At 39.0% G+C, this 22,935-nt stretch overlaps 2 protein-coding genes across 2 annotated transcripts; one reads left to right on the forward strand and one right to left on the reverse strand.

Moving 5' to 3' along the window:
- Positions 1-1,991: 1,991 nt before the first annotated feature.
- tmem151ba (transmembrane protein 151Ba) lies at positions 1,992-7,770 on the reverse strand. Its single transcript, XM_053337160.1, has 2 exons — positions 7,684-7,770; positions 1,992-3,434 (listed from the first exon to the last, which is right to left on the reverse strand). Exons 1-2 carry the CDS (start codon positions 7,768-7,770, stop codon positions 1,992-1,994), a joined length of 1,530 nt encoding a protein of 509 aa, XP_053193135.1.
- Positions 7,771-12,124: 4,354 nt separating this feature from the next.
- On the forward strand, positions 12,125-21,285 carry nfkbie (nuclear factor of kappa light polypeptide gene enhancer in B-cells inhibitor, epsilon). Its single transcript, XM_053337222.1, has 6 exons — positions 12,125-13,009; positions 16,852-16,954; positions 18,104-18,314; positions 18,893-18,981; positions 19,598-19,846; positions 20,207-21,285. Exons 1-6 carry the CDS (start codon positions 12,693-12,695, stop codon positions 20,273-20,275), a joined length of 1,038 nt encoding a protein of 345 aa, XP_053193197.1. The 5' UTR covers positions 12,125-12,692; the 3' UTR covers positions 20,276-21,285.
- The last annotated feature ends 1,650 nt before the right edge of the window (positions 21,286-22,935 follow it).

Here is a 22,935-nt window from a genome sequence, read left to right on the forward strand (position 1 = left end):
GCAAAAACAAGTTGTAACAGAAAGCAACACGAAAAATGTCTGACCACAGGCAAGATTATGATATTAAATGAAAAATTCAGTGGTTTTAATGGCAGAAAATGATCCGCCACAATCTGATCTGCCAGTTTATCTTTCACTGCAGGTCTTATGAGATGAAGGCTGGTTTGTAAATTAATTAGTCCATTTTCTTGAATGAGCTCTGTGCTTATTTTCATCCTTTAAGATAGTTTTAAGACTATTCACAAATGTTGACTGAATGTCAGAAATAAAGCATGGTTTGAGTGATGAGTTGTGCCGTGGGGATTAACAGTTAAAATAGGCTGAATTGGTAAATGTTTTGAAGCTACTTCCCACATAATATTTGTCTCAAAAGTTCTAGCATGCCTGTGATTTTTGTTAGAGTTTCTGTAAAACATTTTTTGTTGTGCATGGCTGGGCTGTTACACAAAATTCACCATGACTAAGATAGTGCATGCACTCAGTTGAGAAGACTTTTTTTCCTTTTAGTTCTTTAAAGTAATCCTGTTATATTATTAAATCTGACACTTTCAGTAGTGAATCCAAGCCTCTACCTATTTTCAGCGTCTTTGATGGCCAGGCTGTCTCTCTGATATGTATCAGCAGCAGCGGCCGGCTACACAAGAGCTGCGTTACATTATGAAGACAGGTCATTCAAAAAACATGAATCTTAAAACCCTCTGTGGTTTAAACATTGAAAGAACTGACAATGACCTCATCTTCAGGTAATACAACACCTTGCTCCTATGATAGATTATATACCATGTGCCATTTTGAGTGTAAATTCAACTTGATTTAATGGGAAGAGATGAGATGACTTAAGTAATGGTAGTTTATGCTTGTCAGTAACAGTTGATTGCTAGGCACTTAAATAAAGAGGTAGGCTGAATAAAAATATTGCCAAATATGAACTTAAATCAACCTTTGAGATTTTAAACTACTTGAGTTGACACTAATCTGTAAATAGAACGTTGAGGTTTATTATTATGTAGTTGGGAAATATAAAAAATGTACAGTTTTTCATTAAGAAACCATTTAAAGAAGTGTTGGTGATTCAGTTTGAAGTTCTCGTGTCCTTTAGCCCTCCTGTGCTAAATTATTCATTGACTGTGTTGCTATATTTAGAAAGACGGGAAGTATAATGTCATTGCCACCAAGCCAATTTTGGCAAACTTGATATTTCAACATCTGCATCAGATGTTTATATTTATATTGTGCAATAATATTTCCATTTTTAATGGTGTTCCATGAGCATAATTTTAACCCCCCACATCAAAGCGTTTCACATGCAGATGTTTATAGTTTAGATTAGAAGTTCATGTCACTTCATGAGAGCCCTAGGACAGGTCTTTAACAGTTTAGTCTTGTTATTTATGTTTTGACAAGAGACTAATGTCTTTTATATTCACTCATGTGTTCACCCAACTCACATGACTCACGTGATGTGTAAGTCTGTCATTTCCTCACTGTTTCATTTTTCATTAAGACATGCATTAGTTGTCATATCCCTTTCTGTCTTGGGTTTTTTTTTTGGCTGCCACTGAGTCAAACCCTATTTCAGACTCCGCGTGTGAGAAATAGTTACTCATGTCCCTGCAAATTTACAGTGACTACGATGTATCATTATGGCATGGCATTTACAGTATGATGTGACTCTCCTTGGTATGACTTGGTTATTCAATGCTCGTCTTTACTATACAGTAGATGCTGTAGGACAGTATGTGACATTTGGCAGGATGGTCCTTTAAAGCCACAATGTATTTTAAACAACAGTCTTATCAAGAGCGTCAAGTCTCTTATTCCCTGACTCATAACGTGTACTGTAAAGACTTTCCCGGACATACCGTGTGTGTCTCTCTTATGGGTTACTGAGTTGTAAAAGGGAAGAGCATAATTCTAGCACTTTTGTAAAGACCTTTTCTCAGCCAATTACTGTGTCATTATATTCCTTGCTTAGGTCTGCTGGCTATGCGTCATAGAGACGTCTCTACACAGGATCCATTTCTGTGCAGGGAGCGATGGTCGTGGTTGAGGCAGCCTTCGTTGCGATGTACAATGAGCACTGGGAAGTACAGCGCGTCCTGGTAGGCTGGAGGTTCCTCCTCACTGGTCTGCTGGCCTGACAGACAGCGCGTGCTCTCTGTTGGGCAGGAGGGCTCATTAAGGCTCCCGCTGCTCCTCCACAGGCAGCTCCGCCTGGAGCCGTACAGCCGACCTAGAGAGAAGCGACTGGCGCTGAAGGGGATGCGGGGGCTCCCTGTGTTGCAGATGCTGAGGGCGCTGCGAGAGAAGATGGAGGAGCTGCTGATAGCACGGTGGCATCGTTCACAGTTCTGCCTGTAGCTGCTGTAGCCAGCACATACAGAGTAATTATTACAGCTCCCTGAGAGCTGGGCCAGGTCCATGAGAACTGCCTCTGAATAGCTGGGAACCAGCTGTTGGTTAGAACGGATGTGCCACTCCAGCTCTGTGCTGTCGATTGTGTTGACTCGTGGGATGTGTCGGCAATAAGGCCGCTCCTCAGATGGAGTTACGGGAACATAGTCGAAGCCAAACAGCTTCTCCACGTGGTAGTGGACACAAGCAGTGCGGTACTCTGTCAGCACCCGCAGAGGCCAGGAGAGGGTGAAAGCAGCTGCCACCCAGAAAGTGGTGTTGGATGCATACCAGGGAAGGTGATTAGGATCAGAAAAGACAATCATATATTCCTTAAAGTCTACATTCTTCAGGTGCATCCCCTCACGGGCCTCCATGTAGTCATCCTGGCCTTCATTCTCTGTAAAGAACCTGGCCCGCTGGGTCAGGTAGGAGTTTTCAGACTCCACATTAGCAAAGCTAAAGCACTTAGTGAACCTTACCCTGGTGATAGGGAAGCCCTCCAGGCCCAGCAGGTTCTTCGAGATGTCCTTAACCCCACAGTTCCCATAGTCAAACTCCGCCTCAGCCACATGAGTGTTGACTCTCTCATGGTACACCTGCGTTGTGGTGTAAGCATCCCCATTACGGTAGCGGGTCACCTGCCGTGTCCTCCTGACATAGTGGTAGCTGATGGCCTTCCACCAGATGCAGGGAGTAGCCTGCCGCATGCGCTGGTTGCACTCCGCCACACTATCTACATCTACTTTGTACTGCAGTTCGTTCCTGGTGTAGCAGTGCCAACACTCCACCAGGTACACCACGTAGAGCATGACCAGGAAGGCCAGAGGGATGTAGATGTAGCCATTGGAACAGGGACTGTCGTGGTACATCATAGACTTTCCCTTGTAAGCACTGTCGAAGGAGAGGTGTGTAACCTTGGTCACCTGGCACCAGGCCATAACCCCAATGCAGCTGTACATCAGCAGGGACAGCAGCAGGCATTTCCAGTGGGTTTCCTGACACAGGGCTTTAATCAGGGACTGTTTCTGGGGCCGCTGCTACACAGAGGATGAGAAAACAACAATAAGTCAATAAAATGATAAAGCAGATTTATATTCAATAAACACAGCAGTTGTTGAAAATCATATATATGTATGACCTTTTTAGAAGTAATTGGCTTTTCTATGATTATTAACATAATGATTTATCTGTACAAAATGTAACCTCAAAGCACTTAGGAACATAAAGGTTTATATTAATTACATGTTTTCAATATAAAACTTTTCTGTTAAAACTTTGTATCTATTTTAATTGATGAATATAACTATGACCTAAATATCTGTTAAGGTATAAAGTTAGACTTAAAAAGCAGTGGCTCAAGCATATCAAATATTTAGGGAAAAATTCTGCGTTGTAAGTGCTTTTGCATAGTTTATGCATGAGCTGTGAGCCAATTGCACATGTCTTGGTCTGTGCCTGTTATAATCAAAAAACGCACCCACTCTTATAATCAAGTTCAGGAAAGTGTGTCAGATTCAGGGCAAAAGTACCATGTTCAGTATACAACACATAAAACCTCATCTTAGTGTGGACGATGCCATCATCTACCGGTTTCACTGTGAAAATCACATTCCCTGATTTCTCCAGTGCATTCAGCACCATCCAGCCAGTGCTACTGAAGGAGAAGCTGCAAGCGATGAGGGTAGACACATCCAACATCTCCTGGATTACTGACTACCTGACAGGCAGACCACAGTTTGTCTGACTGGACAGTGCTCTGTCTTAAATGGTGGAGAGTAGTGCAGGAGCTCCACAGGGGAATATGCCATCTCCCTTCTTTTTCACCTTGTATACTTAAGACTTTGAGTACAACTCCAGGTCATGCCACTTGCAGAAGATCTTCGACAACTCTGCAGTATATGGGAGTGTAAGTGATGGGTGGGGAGAGGAGTATGGATCACTGATGGATGATTTTGTGGAGAGATCTGAAAGAAATAAACTGCTTCTGAATATGGCCCAGCCCATGGAAATGGTGATTGACTTCAGAAGGAGGAGGTCAGCTACAGTACACAACCCCTGTGAATGTTGGGAGAAGATGTTGGCGTGGTTGAGGACTACAAATACCTGGGCTTCCACACTGACATGGCCAGACTAAACTGAAAGACCAACATGGAGGCTCAACATAAGAAGAGACAGAGACTGTATTTCCTCCAGAAGCTGAGATCCTTCAACGTGCAGCAAAATGTCGGAAATCTTCCACCAGTCTGTTGTGGCCAGTTGACTGTACTTCTCTTTAGTCTGCTTTGGGAGCAGCACTGGAGCCAGTGACAGACTCAATAAAGTGATTAAGAAGGCGGGCTCCATAATTGGCTGCAAACCAGACACCTTTGAAGTTGTGGTAGAGAGGAGGACACTGAGCAAACTGTTATCCATTATGCATAATCCTGACCGCCCTCTCCAACATGTCGTGGACAGACAGTGGAGCACTTCTCACTTCTCTCTAGCGTAATCTATCTATCTATTTTTCTTTTTTTTCTAGAACGGAATAAAATTAAAAAACAATATGAGGTTACACCCTACATTAATGCCAAGCCAGCTATAAAAAAGCAGTCCTTTGGCTCTGGCAGCATAAAGCTGGTGCTGTCCTTTATCACCTCAGGGCACAGCAAGCCCCAGTGCATGCATCAAGAGCTAGTCACGCCTTTTGGGAATGCTGCCACACAAACCTGGCAGCGATACAAAAGCCTCAGGAAGGATGGATTATAGCAAAATTCATTCAAAAAAAATGTGCATAACAGACCTCACACTAGGCCAGGGCCAACTGTGTTTGAAATAAAACACTTAAGATTGTACTATGGCTGCACAGATTCTGTTGAAGTTTATCCTCTTCATCTATTGTTACACAGGCCAGGCCATAAGTCAGCCCCTGCATACGAGCAACCACAACAACCAGCATCACTGCATTGATGTATTGAATTCAACATGTCAGCTCTATGCTCTTTGAGTCACAGACAAACATAAATAATAGATCTTCTTTCTCCCTTATTATCGTCCCCATCATGGCCATGTGGTCCCCAAGTCCCTTACCAACCTCAATGCTACACCCCATGGGGCAAAAAGGATTAACATTGAAATTCCCTATTGAGATGAGCCCTACTGCAGAAGGAGTATTTACTCATTAGTATCCTGTACACGCTCAACAACTATAATCAATACAACATGACATACTTTGTGGCTCATGTTACACTTTACAGCCTCTGTTTAAGCAGAACGAATAATGATGACTGGAAAATATCCATTTGCATGATAATTGTCAGAGATAGTCTATAATTTGAATATGTTACAAAATCTATGCATGTATGCTGCTGTTCATTAGGAAAAACATTTCAACAGCTTTCACATACAGGGACTTGTGGATTTGTAAAGTATAGCTCACCATCGGTTTTAAAGAATCATTCCTGGGTTTTTTTTTTGTAATAGGGAAGAATGTCATACCAGTAACAGCGAGATTGAAGCAACATATAATTAGATTAATGGAGACTTTAAAGAACGACCAAGTTATTTTATCACAACAAAAGCATTCCAATTAAAAAAGTCTTTGCCTGAGATCATAACGGAACTGTTCATTAGGCCTATGGACAGAAGAAAAGAAAGGAAGTGACTCATTGCATGAACACAGTGGTGTTGACATTTTTGCTACATAGACAAAGACTTTTTTTCTGGCCTAGTTGAATGAAGAGAAAGACCTCAGCTTATTAAGAACATGGGGAATATCTTATGTATTAAGTCCTGCAGAGACGCCCAAAGCTGATAAGAGAGGAGAACACAAAAACTGAGGAAAGCACCAGTGTTTTTGCATTGGCAGCACAAATTTGTTGAGTCAGAAGTGAATAATTTAAAAAATGATTGTAACAGCTGCACTGACCTTATTACAGGAAAAAAAAAATTAAAGTGTGGGTTTAATATGGTCTGCATGGATATAAAGCTATCTATAAAGTGGACCAACATAGATTTTATATAGCACAATGATGGTGTCAGATAAAAAAAGCCCTCTGGGGTTCAGTCAGCTGGAGGCTCAAATATTACTCTTGACATTTGGTTGCAATTGTGTGAACTTGTTTTTTCACAGTGGAGAAGGTGTTGACTAAACACAGAAGAGTTATTTGTACTGCACTGTCTGATCCGCCAGAATGCAAAGTGCACTATAGGCTAAACATGTAGAGAATAAGAAATGACATAATATCATAATGTAAGTTATCTTGTGGTAAAGTATATCTTGAATATTCATTAGTTGTTTCTTTTTGTGGTTGCGGTGAACATCTATGTGTCAGCTGTAGATCTGATAATGACACTTATGACAATATACAGGCTCTAACATCAAATGTCTAAAATAAAAAGCACTACATTTTAAAATGGAAGTTATTGTTTAGAAGAAGAATTTTAAAAATCCACAGTCTGTTAAGAAATACAATTAATATTTTAGAGAACAAATGTTCCAGAAAGAACCTTCAAGACTTCATGAAGCCACTGTGGTGCCTTTAACTAAGTGCCTCTCACACTCATGGACACTTTCTCTTGACATAATAAGACCAGCTAGGTTATATAAAAACCCTCTTGTGTAATGGATATATAACTTGTCCAACATGCTGTTTTGTGGGGGTTGGAAGTTTTAACTGGAGTAAGAAGGAAATCTAGATTGAAAGACTCTTAATGGATGTCATTTCTCCTTGCAGGTCAAATGTACTGTGTGTTTTTTGTTTTATATGTCAGTACAGTCTGGGAACCATGACAGCAACATAGAGTGTCAAACTAATTATCTTGAGATATAGATCCTGCTCATGAGGATTTTACCTGTGAGTAAATGACTGTAGCTATGGAAACGTGAGCAAAACAGCTGTAAAGTCTCTCATAGTAACCGTGACAGCACTCTTTATTTTGCTGAGGACCCGTCTTCCAGGACCCAAAAGAGGTCCATGAACCCCATTTTGTAAACCGCTTGTCTGGAGGGGAGATAAGCAGGAGTGCATATGCGCACGTTCACAGTCTGGAGTGCGCGCTTGGACGCACAGGTTCATGTATACAGCATATGGATCCATTACAAAAGAATTCCCTTTTATTTCCCGAGTGTAATCCCGTGTATATTGGCACTAATCAACCCCAAATCTGCAAAAATCTGATTATTATAGTTTAATTATGGGTACTCCACTGTAATATCAACGAAATATGTCACACTAATTAAAAGCTGAATTTGCCCTCATTGTTTTAGGGTTAGAAAATTGGCCTGTACAGTGAAAACAGTGTCCTCACCTCCTCTCGGGGGCTGTCCGGCTCCTCTTCGGGGACAGTGGTGGTGCTGCTCTCACTGGCCGTTGCAGCCGCCGATGCAGGGGACATGGTGACAACGGTGCAAAAACCGGTGCATGGATCTTCTAATGGGATAGGGGTTTTCCAAGTCAGGGTAAAACGTAAACACGCCGGGAACCCCTGTGGGCATCATCCAGGGAAAAACAGTGCAGCCAAATGGAAACAAGTGAAAAGATGCATCATCCTCAGCATCTTCCAGGTGGGCAGACGTCGCTTGGTATAGCCTGTGGGAATCCGCCGGTCATTGTGCCTCGGAAAAAAACATGCAAGAAATAAGCTGAGACTCCTCCTGCGATGCAATGACTGGATGCTGATGAAGACTGCTGCTGATGCTGCTGCTGCTGCTGCTGCAAGGGATGTAATGTTAGGAAATGGCAAAGGCGACAGTCAGCTGTGTCTGCAGGCAGTGCCCATGGCAGTCAGTGAAGCTGTGAACAGGACAAAGGAGGCAGGCGGCGGCACGTGTGAGCAGCCACCCCGACACCACGATGTAAATAACACACACACACACACACACACACATACACACACACATCCCTGCTCAAGTATCACAACACACAGAGAGGCGGTGCTGCACAGAGGAACCCACCCCCCTGCATCTTATTAGCGCCATGACCTTGTCTGTGTGGCCCAATCATCATAATACTCACTTATAAGGGTGCTGAAAGTAGAAATATACAGTGGTGTCTTAAAGGGTCTGTGCAAAAAATTTCACTTACAGAATATAGGCCAATGCATGAGTTTTTATGCCAATATAGATTAAAAAATAACTATTGCTCACCACAGACAGGTAGGAGTACACTTGTAACAATATTAAGCTTATTATGTTTTACATGGGTTTTTTTCTTCTTCTTTTTTTTTTAGCAGTTGGGTTGATTTGTTGTGTCCAGATAATACACGAGTCAGAATAAACTTTTTAATATTTTAAAGTTAATATTTGTGTATTGTTGCCATGGCGATTGCATTACACATATTATACTGTAAGCACTCAATCAATAGGCTTTAATGAGAAAATAAAGAGAACATGTTGGAGGCTGAATCTTCTTCTTCATGTCAATGTTTGGTTGGAATTAAAAACTACATTGTACAAGTTGTACTATATCAAGTGCTGACGATTTAAAGTGAAAGTATGATTTTCCTTTTGTAATATTTATCTTATAGATGATGGGAATTCAATTGTGTGCTTAATTTAAATATACAATGAAATTCATACAAAGCAAACACTTTGTAATTTACAGTCTGTACTTGTGGAGCATTTTCTGTGCTGCATTCAACTCTGATTTATGTTGCTACAGTATATTCATTTTTTCATTTTACATTTTTCATCTTTCCATTTTGTCTCAGGCAGGATTCTTTATGCCATTATCCTCTTCAAGATTGTAACCCGTCAAATTACAGTGAGATATCTCTAAGATGACAGAATTTGCCTGTACTTCTGATGATATGCTATCAGCTGGAACCAGCTTGTACTTATCTTTTCATGCATCACAAATGAAGTTTATAAAAAAGATCCTGATGGTTTTGAGAGTAAATGTTGAATAGAACTTTCCTGTTTAGACATACAGTTGAATTATTACCTGCACAGTACACCTGATAGTGTACACAAGAAGACCTAAACTCTTGAATTCAAGAGACTGCAATTCAGGATTAGTTTAAATATAGTTAGATTCAATGTTTATCTGAGTTTGCTTCATGTGACTGACTGAAACTAATGTCATTGTCCCATTTGATTTTGTGAGAATATAAAGGAAATGCAGCCCTAATTTTATAGATTAAAATACAACAGAGAATATAAAAGGATTAAGAATGTATAGTATGTTTTATTCTTCCTTTAATTACTTCTTAAACAACACATTTTACAAACACACCCTTTACCTTACAATGCACTCAAGCCCTAGTTTACCAAAGCCCACAGTATGGACATTGGACTGGACTGCTGGCATGAAATCGAATAAGTAAACATAACAGTAGATGAGATGAAAACAGATGGCAGCTCTTGGCAGCGGTAAAAGCTTCTCCATGACAGTCACTATTGTTTTATAGACTGTATTTGAAGAATCTGGCCCCTCTCTCAATGCAGAAAACAGTAGCTGTGTAAGTGAGCCCTCTAAAGGCCAAACCACAACAAGCATTGTCAGCATGGAAAGGAAACAAAAAATAATAACTGGGTTATTCCTGAACTTTTGAGAGGCCAATAATGACGTCTTGAAACCCTGTTTATACGTATAATCATGTACGCAATAGCTAAAGACAAACTCTACTGGAAATATAGATAAATGACGTTATTGAGATACTGGAGCTGCCACATAACTATGCGAAACACCTATGCACATTTTGGAGTTAGGTAATTCTGTAAGTCAAAGTTCAGCTTTACACTGCAGTCAATCACAGACACAAGACCATAAAATATGGGACTAGATTTATGTCAGCCAAGATCTGGTTCTGCAGCTTCTCAGAAAAGGCCTTGAATAACAATGATAACCAGTGACAAGCTGCTACTATGAAGAAGACTACCACTCAGGACATTAACAGTACATGTGCTGGTAGTGTGTAATACAATGAAGGGAAGGGAAGTTTAAGGGAGAAGCAGATTGTTTTGTTATATGGAGGAAGAAATTTACCAGAAGTGTAGACTTGAAAGTTGGACTTGAATCAGATATAAGAAACGAAAATGATAACTTGTGACTTCGCATCAGTCAACAGAGACTTAAAACTTGCTGTGACAAGACTTATAATGTTGATTTGGATTGGCCCCAAAAGGTTTAAAGGTCTGCTGAGTGTTTGCACGTTGTAGCTTGTACCATATTTGTTGACCATTTGTGAATGCATGCTTACAGTTTGGGTTTTGTTTGTCTTTTTTATGCATTTATTTTCATTAAGTATGAAATATGTTCATGTTTATGTCACATTGTGTGAAAGTGGAGTATGAGCACAGGCTGGATTGAGATGCACTTCTGCACTGAAGTTAAAAAATTGTGTAATATTGTGACTGTGGTCGATTACACAACTCACAAAGTTTCAAAAGCCTGCAATTTAAAAACAAAATATACAGAAATGAATGCAAACCATTTATTATCACAGTTATGTTATTGCCACAGAGCAACATGATTGTATTATGAAAGGCAAAAGGTGAAACTCTCATGTCATTATAATATTATTTATGTCAGAAAGAATACATAATAGTTTTGATATGAAGCAGGAACTCTGCAGAGGCTCACAAAACAAATCTGTGGAAGAATCAAGGAATAATTTATGACTTAGTGTAGCACTCCCGGCTAGATGACGCTGTAACTCTTCAACTGATGGATCACATAGCGTTTAATTAGGAGCAAATAGATGATACTGTAGCTCCATGAAAAGTGTGAACTTCCCTTGAACTTCAGAGCAACATAAGGAAACAAAAAAAAGTATCACCATCCTTTCACACTCTGATGATGTCGACTTATTGCACTATAGCCTTAAAATGTGAATACTAAAATAATCTTATGTTAATACATCACAATTTATTTCCCATCATGAAATATTACCTTTTTAACACTTGTATAGTGACCTTTGGAGGAAACAAAGTCGTGAATCAAATAAATATAATGTGATTATCTGTTATTTTTCTAATGATCGTTTCACAGCACAGTGTTTATTTGCATTTCACAGTACAAATAAACACAAACACACCTCTGCACAACCCTGCAGGAAGGTGACTCGTTGTGTGAATGCAAAACTTCATCCTGTCCACTGTGGCCTCTTTGTGTGTTGGTCAAGCAGATACAAAGAGAGCAGAACAGAGGAGAAAAAAAAGAGACAGCAATATAACCTGCCTTTATTATAGAAAAGTATGGATGCAAATTATTTGATACTGAACTGAGTTTTTCTTTTATACAGTCTATGTTTTTTCTCTTACTGGCAAAACTCCTTCAAAATAAAAGCTCCAACCTCAATATCTACAATAACAGGACACATAATAACTCAACTTTACAAAAAATACTGAATGAATAAACATGAAAAACAAAAAAGCCTTGTAATATGCTGGGCCATACTAAAGGTCATTTACACTTAAGAAAGAAAAATAACGACAATGTAACACACACAGTTGTGCACATTTTCGTGTGATGAATGGTTTTGCTTACTCTGGCTTTTAAAAAGCATTCCAAGAGAACAATTAGAAAGAGGTTTTGGGTGTTATAATCACACTTTGTTGTTTCCAGTTTATTGATAGTATGTAATCTGTGAGGAGACGATCGAAAACCTTTTATTTTATATCACTTCCTGTTGGTGTGTGTGTGTGTGTGTGTGTGTGTGTGTGCGCCAGGACTTCCTCATGTTGTGGGGACTTGCCTCCCACTTTAAAGTTAATGTTAGTTTAGTTAAGATTAGGTTAAAGATTAGCGTTAGGTTAGGTCTGCTGGAAATTAATGTAAGTCAATGTAAGGTCCTCTGAAGTGATGGAAACACGACAGTGTGTGCGCGCGCGAGTATGTGTGTGTGTGTATGTGTGTATGTGTGTGTGGTCTCGCACACCGGGGATTCCCCAGCGTGACAAAAACAGCTTAAGCTTTCATATGTCAGCTCTTCCCCTCATCGCCTTTCATTGCTCATACGCTCTCCGCCTGGAGCTCATGCCGTTACCGGATATTTAGACGACGGGCAACCGTTTAGCCTAATTTCGTTTCTTTTAACCCATTTCACAAAGTCTGGAATGTATGTTGGGAAGTTAAACAAACCTATAGTGTTTAAAGACTGAAGGCCCGCCTGTTGCTTTGGGGTAATGTATTCTCGGTTAGTGGTATGAGACGCAGTAGCTCCTTCCTCTGGTTGTACAAAGGAGCGGGGGGTTTCCTCAGGTGTCAGCAGCAGGCTGCCCTCCTCCGGGCACATCACCGAGCACCGAGCGGCGGCAACACCCGCGAGTAGCCTTTAAATCCTCGGGGAAGGAGGGAGGGGGAAACCCAGCCACCATGGCGAGCGACGACTGTACGAAAGATGACTTGCTGGATGATAACCGCACAGACTCGGCCATTGACTCGTATCGCTCCATACAGAAGTCAGAGGAGCCGCAGGAGCCTAGCAGCGACTTCTGCGAGCCGACGGACAAGTTTTCCACCACGGATGAGCGCCTGGATTCAGCCTACGGCTCGTCGTCTATCACAGTGGATAGTCTATCAGAGATAGTGCAAGGCTGCACGCTTTCTAGCGCCCAGGAGGAACAGACAGAGAGCTCTGAGCTCTCTGACCAGGAGAACTTTCTCACAACTATTACTGAAGATGGAGACACGTAGGTTTTGGTTTGTTTTCTCAGCTTATTTAAAAGCAAATCATTTTCTAACTCGTCTGGGTGTTTGCTGAAAGGCCCACAGCTGCTGCACACTTGTGTCTTGCACTAACCTCTTAGTCCTGACTACTGACTCTTGCACTAACTGAATGTTTTGATCAACTTTTTCACCACTAGCCTGTTGTTTGCTCTAATTTAGCATAAATCTTCAATTGAGTAGTCTGTAGTGTCACAGAATGAGAAAAATTGGGGTTAGGGACTTTTTTTCCCTTTTATTAATTCTCATAAATTAATTTAAAAATCCCCCCTTGTGTCTGAGCATTAAATTACCACAGTGCGTCAGCACCCAGGTGATGTTTTCTGTAACACCAGCAGCTCTGGTGATCACATGGCTGCAGCTACTTTAATCATAGATTTAATCTGCTGATTATTTCCTTGATTCATTGTTTGGTCTATACAATACTAATTATATTGAAACATGTGCATCACAAGCTTTCACAGTCCAAGATGTCATTTTCATATGTTTTGGGTTTTTTTCCTAACTAACAGCCCAAAACCCAACCATATTCACATAAAACCCAGAAAAGCAGCAAATATGCACATCAGTCAGTAGCTGACTAATTGAACAATTAATAGGCTATTAACAGCGCCAGTCTGTTTTATATCGGAGGATATGATTAACTGAAAACACCTATAAACAACTGTTCATTGACTGAATCGCACAGTCAACCACTGGTTTTGAAGGGGATTTCAACGCATTGTGATACTGCAGAATTTTTTTCTTTTCTTTTTTTAATGAACTTTGTCCATGTCATGAATGTGGATGGACTCTTGTGAGGCGTAGCTCAATCAGAAAACAGAAGTGAAACAGATAGGCCTGGACTTCCCCATACAACATACAGACAAAGCACATGCTGTGAGGCAGCAGTGTGGCTTGCTTTTGATCCAAGAACTTGTTGATCAGGATAGGACAGTGTAAGCATGTTTTTATTGGATTCACTCGCTGCTTTCTCATTTCTTTTTTCTTTTCCTTAACCCAAGCAGTGGAAGGATTTGCAACTTCTAAAAATGTCAGCCGGTTACCTTTTTGCTACTGTTCACCTCTCAGTTTGCGTAAATGAAACTGCAGCTTTTTGCACACAGTCCAAACACCTCAGCCTCCACCGTCTCTGACAGTCTCTTATCAGCTCATGTTAGTCCTTGTGTGTCCCACTCATTGAGTGTTGCTATGTCATCAGTCTGTTTTGACGTTCATGGAGGCTTTTAAATGACTCCTGAAGCCAGCAATTGATGGAGTCACTGCATTGCAGAAGTGTTATTGTGTCTTTTGACCTCTTTTCATTTCCGTTGCTCATTGTTAGGGCCACATGGTTTCATTCTCACACCCTAACTATAGATACCTGGGAGGGGAAAAAACACCTGAAAGACACGCACTGCGCTGCTTAGATTGAGAGACAACCATGCATGTTTAATTTTCCCCTGTGGGATTTTTTTTTAGGTCTTATTCATTCACGTCTTACTCAAACCAGGAAGTTCCTCTCACACTGATGAAAGATGTTTGATCACAGGGTTGACTGCCTAGTAAGCCATTAGTCTGCAGACATTTAAACCAAGCAATGATCACTTTACTGGTGCAACAACAATAGATTTGACATTATATTACGATCTTTTATTGTGTGATGCATTTTCCATTCACTAAATACCAATGTTAGGATCATTTATTTACTGATACTCTGTTTAGCACAAGTATTTTAAATCAGAAAATGGTCCTTAATCACTTCTTTTTTTCCAATTTATAGGTGTTTTAAATTAGTATTTAATTATTACTACATCAAAGCTGTAACTATTAGTCGAGTAATCAATAAGTCGATCAACAGAAAATTAATTGCCAAATATTTTGATAACTGATAAATCTTTTTTTAGTAATTTTTTTTAAGTAGAAATGTCCAAATTCTCTGATTCCAGTTTCTAAAATGTAAATATTTTTGGTTTATTTATTCTTCTATGATAGTAAAATAAATGTTTAGGTTATGGACTGTTTAGTTGAGACAAAAGAAGACATTTAAGGACATCTTCTTGGGCTTTGGGAAACAGTTATCAACATTTTTCGGCATTTTCAGACATCTTATAGATCCAATGATTGATCAATGAAATAATCGACAGATTAATCAACTTACAGGTTTTTGTTGTCTTGTAGAAACTTTCACTTTGTTGCACTGATTTTAGTTAAAGGCTGCAACTCATGATTTTCATTAGGGATTAATCTACTGATTGTCTTCTTGATTTAATCGATCAGTCATTTGGTATATAAAATATCAGAAAATAGTAGAAACAACACTATTATTTTCATTATTGAGTATTTTCTTGATTAATCACCAAATTCATCACTTTGTCTTTAAAATGCCAGAAAAAAATGCTCTTTATGTTCCCACAGTCTGAGGTGATGTCTTCAGTTGTTTTGTTTCATTTGGCCAAAAGTCCAAAACCCAAAAAGGCATCAAATTCTCACAATATTTTCAGCTTAATTTTCTGTTGATCAACAAATCGCTTAATCGATTAGTCATTGCAGCTTTAAATCTAATGTTAATTGTCAAAATAGTTGCCATGATGAGCTAATCCAGTTAAATAGTGAATCATTTGAGTTTTAGTTATATTTTGTAAAGCACTGCATAGATTCTGTTCACACCTCCTTTCTGATCATTAACCAGAATGTGAGATGTATTACAGCTGATTTCCTTGTAGTATTTCCTTGCATATTATAGAAGAATCCTTATTGTGCAGTTAGTGATTTAAAGGATAGCAAATCTATTTTATTGACTGGCCAGTTAAAGAGTAACATTGCACAATAATTGCAGACGTGTGTTCAATCAATCAGATGTTACACTACTATGAATTTATTGATCTTTAAGTCAAGAGAATTGCAGTGTTGTTCTGAGGGTATATGTAGGTTAAAATCTTAGTCATCATGCTAGACTACATGCTAGACTACAGATAACTCTTAAAAAAAAAACATGATTTGTTGCTGACGTGTACAAAACAGAGATAAATGAAAAGTCTGTGCACTGAGACTTTGTAGGAACGTCTGATCCCACACTGTCTGGGTCTGAATAAAGTCGTGGCCCCCATTTTGGCTGAATGACATTTAATTCATGCACGTATTTGCTCTAAAATAAAAACAACTGTGTGTCATTGCTGATCTTTAACTATGAATAATGAAAGAGAGCAAACCGAGTGCAGTAATAAAAACATCCTCACTCATAACACAATGTGGTAAAATTAGTCAACTCCGTCATACTGCATGACGTTAAAGATTTGATTTGAAACTGTGAAAATCCTCTTTTTAAAATGAGGCCCTGTTGTTCTACGTTACGTTCTAAATTAAGCACTAATGCTTGGTTCCATTTCCTGCTTTTTGCACACATTTGTTTGCTACAACTTCCCACTCAGGGTTTGAGGTTAGTGTGTTTTTGTTTTGTCATTTGCTTTAAGTGTTTCAATTAAACCCCACATGTTTGTATCCTCTGACAGCTGCTAACCCTAACCCCTCCTCATAACGTTGACAGCTTGCCACTCTATCTTTTCTAGAAATTCTTGCATTGCTCAATACCCTTACCACTCAGACTTGCCATTCAGCCCACTGAGTGTTACATTTCTAGGTTGTTTCTTGAGATGAATACTGAGGAAAATTATGAGGCAACATTCTCTTCCTCATGTTGAATTGCATTTTTTTCCCCCTACTACTCAAAAGTGCTGCTTTTGATTGCTCAATATGATATGATGTAGTGCTACATGTTTTTGCAAGCATAATGGACTAAATGTTGATTTTCTTTTTGCCACTCCTGTAGAATCCTGCACTTAGCAATCATCCATGAAGATGAATTTATCACTCAACATTTGATACAGCTATTCCCAAAAGAAGTCCTGGACATCCAAAACAATTTGTACCAGGTAAGAAGTGCATTTCCAGCATTGCTCTTTCAATCACACAAGCATACTACAGCTTCCACGGGAACTTTTCAATCCTAGATGGCTTCCGCAATTATCAGTATCATGATTGTGGAAACGACAGTATTATTTATATCTGTGTACTTCCAGAGAAGTGTTGTTCCTCTTTATTTGCAGTCTGTCCTCTCTCAGGGACGTCACTGTGGGTGGTTCCAGTGTTAGCTCATAAGGGACTTTGAATGGAAACTCCCCTCCTCTACCTCCAGTAGAAATAGAACCACAGGGAGCTGTGGAGTGTATCCTTGTGTGGATGTGGGTGGAGGAATTGTTCCAGTCCTACAAGATGTCAGACCTGGGTCAGGGTAGAAAGCAAAGTTAAGGTAGAGCAAACTGACAGAGCAGTTAAAGGAAACATCAGAAGCTAAGACTCAGCACTTCACACAGTGACTCATTTAGCCCTCCTCTAATGTGCTAATTTCCTCTTAATACTCATTCTAAGACCTCTCACTTTGAGATTTTAACAAGACACTTTAAGGTATTTAAAAGAAAACCTGCCCTAACACATTGAACACTGATTGACAAACAGCCATTGCTGATGCATTTTCAAGACACATTTTTGTAGTTTTTGTTGTATTGCACAGATACACAGAAGTCTTAAACACTCCAAATAGATTGTATTTAAAAAAGAATCCCATAATATGAAAAAGACAGATATCAGACTCTACACCCACAATAACCTTTAACTGATCAGACTGCAGTTAAAACATGTTTGTTGAAAAGAAGCGCATCTTTGTTGGCTGCAAAAGTTTGGTCTTCTCTCTTTATTCATACATTTAACCAACAGCTGAATACAGCAAGTCAAAGCCTGTCGTCTGCAGATTGTTGAGATGCATTCTGGGAAATGCAGGAAATCCCTTACTAAAGTAGAAGAGGCGGGTTGAAGGACAGTGGCAGCACAAAGCAAAACTTAATTGGGGACCTAACAATTATTTTTGATTACTGATGATTAAATAATATATTGACTCTTGTTTTGATGAATCATTTTGGCTGTTAAAAGCGGAGGAGTGTAATGTCTGGTGAAGATATTTAAAATCATGCATATCACATCCTTCTTTATGCTAAGATGTGGTATGTTTTTTGGTGATTCCCCAGAGCCCCTTGCACTTGGCCACCTACCTGAAACTGACAGAAGTAGCGAAGAGTCTAGTGGAAAAAGGAGCCAGTCTGGAGTTGCAGGACCAGAATGGTAACACAGCGCTCCATGTGGCCTGTCAGCAAGGACTAGTGAAGTGTGCCACTGAGATGACCAGAGAGATTTCCCCCAGCAAGCTGGCACCAATCCTGGAAACACAGAACTGGAGAGGTAGGACAAAAAGACTAACTGCTGCAGAGCATTATCAGTCAGGAATTCATTGTTTTTAATTCAACACATTTTTGTGTGTCTGCACCGTTTGTGTGTTTATTTGTCTGTGGGTTGTGCTGAAATTAAACCTCCAAGATTAGGCACCTCAGATTTTTCAGTATGTCCAACTGTACAGAAACCAGGCCTTTTTGGGTGGTTTTAATGTAGTGCACTCTATAAAGTAAATGATTAACAGGATATCTATTGGTCAAACAACGTAGCATTTAAGGAAACATCTGACATGAACTGAATCAGTGAAATTTCATTTCTAGTTTCAACAGTCTGGGAAATTTTAAGGGGATCATAAGCCTATAAGCAGTGGAAAAAGACTGAAGTTTAACATCTTTCAGTTTTTTAAGCCACATTTCTTCAGCTTTGTATAGAACCAGAAGAAACCCTCACACAATATATCAGCCTGGTGTCACAGTTTGAGTTTGTCATTTGAAAAAACACTTGACTCTCACAATGCATCCTTCATTTGCTTTGACATAAAAAATGAGCCTGATGTTCCACATTAAACACAAGGTGTATACTTACAGGTCTTGCCTGTCTTCACTTGGCTGCACTTAACAGGCAACATCAGATGATGAACCTCTTGATGAACAAGGAAGCAGACTTGAATATCCAGGTTAGTCTGCCAAATGACTCTTAAATGACTTTACTGATGGATCAGTAGTAAGGGTTTTTTTGTTGTTGTTTGTTTGTTTTTTTTACAGTTTTGCTTTTATATCATCTAGTTTTATTAGTCAGAATAATATTTTCTTGCACAATGATCCACTAATGCACCAGTATTTACAATCACACTTATCCCTTTCACACTCTACTTTACTGTGCTTGGAGTTATGTTGTTTTCCTGTCTATAAATTTGCTGCACCTGTGCAACACTGATAGTGATATGAGCTGTGCTCAAAGCTTTCTGCAGGATTCATGGGGACATAATTAGATTTGAGATATGATTAGGCTGGACCGCCACTCTAAACGTGCTAAGGATGGAAGGGGAACATGGCAGTCAGTCATGAAACTACCCCAGACATTCTTCTCAGTTTAAATCACTGTCCCAACATATCACTCTGCCCCACATCCGTTTTGTTATGATTATTATTTCCAATGCTTCTACTACTAACATTTGTAAAGCTTACTACATTTCCATGCAAGGTAATGAGTGCAAATGACCTACTTCATGTTATTGTCCCAGGAGTTGATCATGTTCCTTTCCTTTTTCTTTCTTCTGCCCTTCTTCCCAGGAGGGAACCAGCGGCAAAACAGCTCTTCATCTTGCTGTTGAGCTGCATGACGTCACATCAGTGAAGCTGCTTCTCAATGGGGGAGCCAATGTGGATGCTGCCATGTTTAATGGCTGCACGCCCTTGCATCTTGCAGTGGGGAGGCAGGATACCACCATCGCCAACCTCCTATTTCAGTTTGGTGCTGACACAATGCTGCGAAACATGGAGGACGAGACAGCGCTGGATCTGGCTGATGGAAATTATGATGTGAGTTATTGTGACTGACAGTTAGAGGCACACAAGTGTTAAATATTATGATATTATTGTATTGTCTTTGCCAAAATTTGATATATCTTATTCCACTATGCTATCGACCTCCAGTGTTGTCCAAACAACTATTAAAAAAACATCAGTGAGCCACTTTGTACTGAGACATAATCCTTCATTACCATGATTATGGGTAATGTAGTTTATTTTCAAATTTCTCCCACCAGCATCCTACTGCTGTAAATACTCATTAGGGCATTAATACTGACAATTTATATATATATATAAAAATGTGGCAAGCACTACAATTGATAACAAAAAAGGCAGTAAAACATAACCCTCTGTGTCCTTTTCTTTCAGATTTTGGCTCTATTTCCATTTGATGACATTCAAATCTCCGGGAGGTCGGTGGTTGGTATGAACTTTTGAACTGGTTGGTGTAGCTGAATCGCAGGCTGAACAGCGATCTTGGAATTTGTGTAGAGGCTTACTGCAGCTAGAACCTGTGTTTGAAAAGCTGTATTGAGCTGAAGTTTTCATTAATTAGTGCATCTTATCGTAGTAAAATCTGATTTTAATCTGTATTTATATATTATCTCAACAAATATGCGCACCATATACATTTTCCTTCCCTCTGAGAAACAGGAATACTGCTTAAATTGTTTTAAAAATCAATGTTTTTGCCTTTTTTTCTGCATGCATTTGAAGGGGGTTTTACTTCGCAATGAAAGCCACCTCACTGTGAGTGCCAAACTTTCTATCAACATTAAAAATATCTTTAAAACTCTCTTAAAAATCTACCTCTTTGTCATTGCCATTTTCAGTGGCTAGAAATTCAACATTCAAATTATTTTTTTTCACAGTTTAATCTGTAAAAGTGCTTTGATACCTATTGGGTTGTAATGGAAGTAGGATTTTTGTGTTTCTATCTCTAAAAAAAAGGGCTGGCTTTTCATTGCAGCCACAGCAAGGCTTTTTGAGGAATGTAATGAAAAATCATGTACGATGTACTAAATGGAAAATGTAAGCCTAACTGTTTGTTTTCAAAGAGATTTGCAGTCCTAAAAAAGACAAATTGATCATACCCCTGCATTTTGTTAAGTAAACTAAAAGCCAATGTAACAACATAATATCACAAAACACAGCTTAATCTCTTTGATTGATAGGTTTGCTGCTTCATGTTTTCTCTATTTATCTGTTTCCCCCCCTTCATCTGCTGAAAAATGTTACCATTCTTTGGTTGATTTTAATTACACTGGGCTATCTAGTTAATATAAGCAATTATGAGCTTGTATATTTTGTAATAAAATGGAAAAAAACGTACTGCATGTTGTCCTTTCTGGGTACAAGAAGGTCTGTGAAGATTGTGGCTTGTGTTTATTGGCTTAAGTGCTGCGTGAAATATGTACAAACACAAACAGATAATAAAAATTATCTAATTAATATCTGTTCTGTACTGGTGGAGAGCTTCATGAAACACTTTGACCTCAGACATACACACAGAAACAGAAGACACTCGATACATTTTCAATGCCATGTGAGTGAAAGGAGGGGTAATTTGATGAGCCTTTTTTAGCACACATTCAAAAATCTATATATATCTATATTTTTGTTTTTTTGTTTCCATGTAGTGTATGTATATAAATTACTACTTTGATTTGTATGACTGGTCAGAACTTGCAGCTAAGAGGAAATTCATGTAGTAAACCATAATGCGCAGACAAATTTGTGACGAGGCTCTTTCATGAAAACAACCTAGTTCTTTTCTTTGTTTCCTTTTGGCTGCTTTCATGAGGTGTATCTTTTGTTTTCCTGTAAGTGACTTCTTCCTCATGGTTCCTATAGCACAATGACTGTGGAGCAGCTGGAAATTCCACCCTGCTGTATCTCTTGTATAAGCACATAGGTGCAGCGAGACAGGTTGAATAACAAGCTGACGACAGATCCTCAATTCATGTTTGTGTGAGGGTTATTAGTGAGAATATTTCTTACCAGGGATTACTCTTTGTGTAACCCGAGGCAATAAATTCATCTTTCTTCTGGAACGAGGGTTTGACAGTGTGCATGTACAGTATTTTTTGTGACAGCTACTAAACAGACACACACAGTTCTGTGGTCAGCAGTTGGAACACAGAGTTATGAAACTATACCTACTTCTCCTTTAAGTCTATGGCCAGGGAAATTCTGAAACTATTTGTGTTATGCAGGGTATAGATCACCCTGGTGCTGCTATAAAAAAGAGCTGAAGTCAGATAAGCCAGTTCCACTAATAATTGAGCAATCTAGTACTTACCCTAGATTACTGTTATCAAAAATACATCACTTTGACTGTGATACAAGTGTTACAGTTAGTGTCCAGTTTTTGAATTAGATATGTGTTTTAACAAGATTTTTGTTACATTTCATTACTTTTTACATGGAAGACTTTTGACATGTTGCAGTAGGAGAAGCACAAATGTAAACAGGGTGTAAAATTAACTTTTTGTCTTGTGGTCAAATGGTTAGTGGATGTTCAATTTTTGCAAATCACTCAATAGGCTGCAATTACTTTTTTCGGCTGGTGAGAGAAGCAAATTTACCAGCATTTGGCTGGTGGCCAGTGCTAATATTTTTTGCTCTGGATGTAAATACTCAAACTCATGGTGACTGAATTATATTTAGCTGCTTCAGTTTCAATAGCTTCAGTTTTCAAATAACAAACAAATAGGAGCCATTCTTATTGCATAAAGAATACTTTTACTTTTAATATTTAACACACATTTTATTGATACTCATTTCATGTGAGTGTTTTACTTAAAATATTTTTAAATTGCAGTTTTGCAACTTTTTATACATCTTATTCTGTATAAGATGATCATATATTTTGTCTGTACAGACTTGAATCTGAAGGGCAACTGCAGCTGGTTAGGGTTAGTAGAAAAAATGTTAACACATTAAAGTAAATATAGTGATTTGTTTATTTATTATAATGAAACCATGTGGAAAGTTTAGAGGCTAAAAAGGTTGGAAACCACTGGCTGTGTTGTATTTCAAAATTGTAATGAAGAACAGCATTTGAGTAAATGTACTTTTCACTACTGAATGTACTC

Source organism: Scomber japonicus, chromosome 17 (assembly GCF_027409825.1).
Source record: "Scomber japonicus isolate fScoJap1 chromosome 17, fScoJap1.pri, whole genome shotgun sequence".
In the NCBI taxonomy this organism is placed as follows: Eukaryota; Metazoa; Chordata; class Actinopteri; order Scombriformes; family Scombridae; genus Scomber; species Scomber japonicus.